This window comes from Monopterus albus, unplaced genomic scaffold, assembly GCF_001952655.1.
Source record: "Monopterus albus unplaced genomic scaffold, M_albus_1.0 scaffold70.1, whole genome shotgun sequence".
NCBI classification, from domain to species: domain Eukaryota; kingdom Metazoa; phylum Chordata; class Actinopteri; order Synbranchiformes; family Synbranchidae; genus Monopterus; species Monopterus albus.
In genome coordinates, this window is record NW_018127950.1 from 242,029 (window position 1) to 247,207 (window position 5,179).

Here is a 5,179-nt window from a genome sequence, read left to right on the forward strand (position 1 = left end):
AGCAGGAATATAGGACAAAAGGGAGGAATAGTGTTAGTGAATGGGTAATTAGTGGGAAGCACTTCACACTAAAACAGCAACCAGAGGGAGAGAAGAAGATGCTAAACACTACGTCCTGAGCCCACAGAAAGATAAAGAAACACATACATAAAGAGGAATATATATAGAGAGGGTGAGAGGAGGAGGAAGGGAGAGACTTGTCAATATGAGCCAGACCTGATGAAATGCTTAAATCTATTCAAAAATGAGTAAAATAAAACATAAAAGAGGGTTTGTGACACTGAGACGGGACAGGCGGAACACTAACCGGAGGCTTGGTGGCTGCGTTCAAAGACTCCATCTCTGCGTGGGTCATCCACACGTTACTGGTCGACTGTAGTCGCGTGAACAAGAGAAGAGTGACACTGAGATACAAAGCACCACATATTGTCTCACCTGCCTAAAGTACAGCGTCAGTGTCAAAAAAAAGCCACATCACAAGATGTCAGCCATGCAGAACAGCAGACCGCTTTCTCTTTGCCATGGTAATTTTAATGAACAAGAGCTTCAATAGGTTCGTGTGACAGGATAAATCTGTGGAGCAGAACTGTGTCACTGATTGTTTTCAGTTTATCTCATTAACATGATGCCTGCTGTAAATAAATAGGAAGCCAGGCAAGGAATTTAGAAAGCCAAACTAAACCAAAAAAATCTGGCAACCATTCCAAACTCCAAAACAGACTGTCAGAGGAAGATAGCTTTTATTCCTGCTTTTATCTTCCTTAGAAGAGCAGACATTAAAGGCAGTGGTACAGATGTCTGTGCGTGCAACACTTTACTAGACTCTTAAACATCTGGTTTGTCTTTGTTGCTTTGTGAGAAGGCAAAGTTTGGGAAAATGTAGCTATTGTTACCAGGTGAAATAGGTGGAACTATTCTTCTATAGAAAATATACTCATATTTTTATTATATACATACTTTTCATGTTCTTACTCCATTTCACATTTTACTCTAAAACAAAATGAAACCCATTCTGTTATTTCCTATAATCTAGTTCTTTTTTTACACCATGCCTATTTGAAATGATATACTTTCAATCAAATTATATTTTTATTTTTGCATCCTGTTACTAAGTTTTGTCAGAAATTTCCCAAAAGGAACCATTAACATTTCAACTACTCTCAACAGTACAAACGTATAGTTTGACATTTACCTCATATTGCTAATATGAATCCACCATTTGTGCATTTTCAGCAAGAAGTCAGTGCTCAGCATAGAGAAATATGTAATTCTTGATAAATTATTAAAAGGTTTCAGCTTGGGATGTCACAATATCAGATTTTCTCTACACAATTTACGTGGCCAAAAAAATTCACAATGATGATATTATCACAATACCTACAAAAGAATTTAACTTTAATGTGTATGCTGTCTGTCTGGTAGGGCAGTAGCTACCTAGCTAGTTACCACGTGGTCTTCTTCTTGTTTTATCCCCGTTGGGAGGCAAGTAGTGTTAAGATGCAATACCATCACCTTCTTAGTAGGAGTGTCAAAAAGGTAGTTACTAGCTCTGGCTTATTTACAATATTAGCATATGTGTATTATTAACATGATGTCAGTATTTCATTTTTTTAAATACCATGGTTATTGTCAGTACCGGTACAGTATATTGCAGAACCCCTAGATTCAAGCCCTTGATGAATGCTTAAATCACCTTAGGAAGGTGTTTAAGATCTTAATGTACTCCCATTAAGGACTTCTTTATTTTTAATAGATGCTGTCTAGACTGGGCTTTTTTTTATGGTATGAGAACATGATTGTGGCTTTAGGGTGAATGAGTGTGTTAAATGTATGTGTTGCCACAGAGACTCACAGAGCGAGTGCTGGCTGGGGCAGACGGGCTGGTGAGGGACACCATCTCCTGGATGGCAAGCCGCAGTTTGAGGCGGTGCAGCGGGTTACTGATGCCGATTTCCCTCTGGATCTCTGTGTCGGACAGGTTGGCCATGATGGCGCCGCTCTTCACATTTGCACGGCAGGCAGCAACGTACCACGCTGGCATTCCCACCCACAGCTGGGAGGAGGCAGACAACAGATTGAAGAAATAAAAAAATATGAGGGAAATGCTATTTGGATCCTTTTTGGGTCCAATTACTATTTTTGTTTTCTAAGGTTTCTGTAACCATACGCACCTCCAGCCAAGAAACAACAGTGGGTCCATCCCAAGATGCAAAGGGAAGTCCTTGGCGACATGCTTCCTCCAGTAGCTCATGCCTGTCAGGAAGGAAAATGTTTAAAAGTCTTATTTGTTGCAGGTCTAGTGAAAGGACAAGTATCAACTGAGAATCAAACTGAAGCAGAACAAAGGACATAATTTCTTCACACTGACTTCTTCTTGCTACGGCGGTCTTTATCTGCTGGGCCCAGAGTCCCAGTCTTGTTCATCCCCATAGGGTCTCCAGAGGCTAGGTCTTCAGAGGGCGTGGATGCTGGAAGACATACGGTAAGGTCAAAGGTCACGGGAATGAAATATCTCAAATCTCTGAGCCTGAGCAGCTCAAATATGTTTTCATGAAAGTAATGACAGCGTGGATTACTCATATACAGTCAGCGCTATCACTCTCTTCTCCTTCATCTGTTTACCAAGAGAAGCAGATCCTTCCCGCCCGGGTTGGCCCATCCTCCCTTTCTCCTTCTTTCCAAAAAGCCGACCGATGGAAGACTTGATGCTTTTCTTCTTACTGGACTTGTGGAGGGAATCTTGGCTGCTGTTGGAGCTGCTGCCATCTGCTGAGAGACTGAAAGAGACAGAGGAAATCACTACAGAGAAAAAGCTAAATACACATTAAAAGCATTGCAAGTGATGTACCGGCACCACTGTCTGATAAGGCAATTTACATGAAAAGTTTATAAGATGTAATTAATGACTTTAATGTACTAATGCTCTATCTATCATTAGTAAGACTTTAATAACAAACAAATGGATTTTGGTCCAATTGTTCTTCAGCCTGTTAACAGATGATAAGTGGTCAAACTGTCCATTCATGGGGTCTCCCCAGTGAATTAAAGGGCTAGTTTGAAGCTTGAGCAAGTGTTGTGCTGGGGGAGGATTTTCCGCAATCTGGCAACCCTTGTGTTTTTTTCATTTATGGCTGGTAAATATCTCTAGCTATAAAGCATTACTAGATAATTTATTCATCTTTAATTAAGCCATAAATGAATTGATTAATTACATGAATTAAAAGCGGTGCTATTTCAGAAAACGATACATATAATGTGCAGCTGCCTTACCTGCGAAACTCCCGGGGATCATCAAGCATCGCACCTGGATGAGTGAGGGCCATCCTGTCCAATCGCAGGGCGCGGGGAGTGGGAGGAGGTGTAGAGTCAAGAAGAGCAAGTGACCGATCATCATCTTTGTTGTTCTGAAACATAAAATGTAAAAAGTGCAATAAAGTAAACAAATAATTCTCATAGTATGAAGCTAGTACGTACACCCAGCTAGCATCTCTTTCGGAACCACTGGATCATTTAGACCTGGATGCATAAGATTATTCTTTATGACAGAGTTTTTCAGACAAATTCAGGCCACAAACATCTTATTTCTTCTAAACAAATGTCTCTCTTGGGTTGAGGCGGGTGAACTTAAGTCGCTCTCACATTTCTGTCATTTTAAGATAATTATTTTGATGAATAAATGTAGTCTGACATACACTGAAAACTTAATTAAATTCAAATTTACTTAAAACTAGAACAAGTATTTGACAGGGCTCGGCTACAACTGCCAAAATGGAAGACGCATACTGTACCTCAGTGGTGCAAATTTTCAATTTATCAGATTTATCCAGAACCTAACCTAATAGCTGATATAGGGCAAACCTGGGGCTTTTGGAGGCTCCTGGGAGTCTTGGGCCCCTGGACAGCTGCTGCTTTACCTGACTGTTTCTGAGGCCTGACCAACTACTGGCTGTAGCTTTATATTTATTGCCAGTTGTAAGAGTGGTATCAGTTAATGTTATCATCTAACTTTCTGCCAAAAAGCTAATGACAGTATTACCCAAAATGCTGAACTATTCCTTTAATACTGTGTCAGAGAACTTTGTCCCACTTACTACAAGGTTTAATGAGCTACATGCAAATGGATTGTGAATTGTATTTATTTATTTGTTTGTTTTGGTGATTATTTTTCTGTTGAAAGGAAAATTGATTAAACATGTCAATGTTTGTGTCAAGGCCCAGTATAAAAGAATAAAATAATACCCATAATACTCCTGGATCTATTAATTAATGTTTTTACTCGTAATATTTATCCTGCACAAAGAAAGTGGGACTTGATATACCAGTATAGTTTTTACCATTTCTCTGTTGTCTGATTTTGCTGACCATATCCAAATGTTAAACCTATCTTTCTGTTTTTGACAGAAGTGGGAGCCTTTGTGGCTTCCTGCTACTGTAGTCCTAGTTTTTTAAGCTCCATTACTGCAGTATCGCTGTCCTCAGTTCTTTCCACATCATGCCCACTGACAGCATGTTTCCTGTTTATTGCACCATCTTTTGTAATCTGTCTGTTCTGAGTTACTGGAACCAGTGTCTGGCACCGATCACAATCTTGGCCAATCTAATGTCCTACTGAAGAATGACTGAACTTCACTGACCCTGTCTACACGATGTACTTGTGCTTTATTTACATGACTCGACTCAATGTCTGGAGAAGCCGTTTCCACAAACAGGGAGGCTGATATCAAGACAAGATAAAAAGGTTAACACAGATGGGAATATAAATTCATCTCTACATTCCAGCAGTACCTGTCTGTCAGTCTCACGGGCAGGGGAGTGCGGCAGGCGAGGGGTGGAGTGCCCAGAGCTGGGGGGAGAGGGGGAGGCTAGGGTAGAGGATGTGATGGATGAGGGGATGAAGCCCCTTCCTGTGCTGTCTCTCCCTAGGGTGGATGGAGGGATAGGCGGACTGTCCAAAGCCACACTGACCCGGCTCTCAATCTCCTCAGCCCGCAACTCCGTGTTCTCCTTCTCCTCCTGGATCAGTCTGATTTGGGATGTGGAGGGTGAGAAAAAAAAAGGAAGCAGGGGACTGAAACACTTGGATGATATAAGAAAGAAGAAACATTTTACCGATGGGCAGCTCATGCAACTCTGAACATATTAGGAGAGACGTGTATCAACAATTAGATTTTTTTATGAT

At 40.8% G+C, this 5,179-nt stretch overlaps 1 protein-coding gene across 1 annotated transcript in view; it reads right to left on the reverse strand.

The window, feature by feature from the left end:
* Positions 1-5,179, reverse strand: part of ppfia3 (PTPRF interacting protein alpha 3) — a 32,518-nt gene that overhangs the window by 9,041 nt on the left and 18,298 nt on the right. The window contains 7 exon segments of the mRNA XM_020605436.1: positions 308-373; positions 1,853-2,053; positions 2,172-2,253; positions 2,369-2,468; positions 2,623-2,777; positions 3,271-3,404; positions 4,786-5,023. Coding sequence (XP_020461092.1) covers positions 308-373; positions 1,853-2,053; positions 2,172-2,253; positions 2,369-2,468; positions 2,623-2,777; positions 3,271-3,404; positions 4,786-5,023 — 976 coding nt within the window.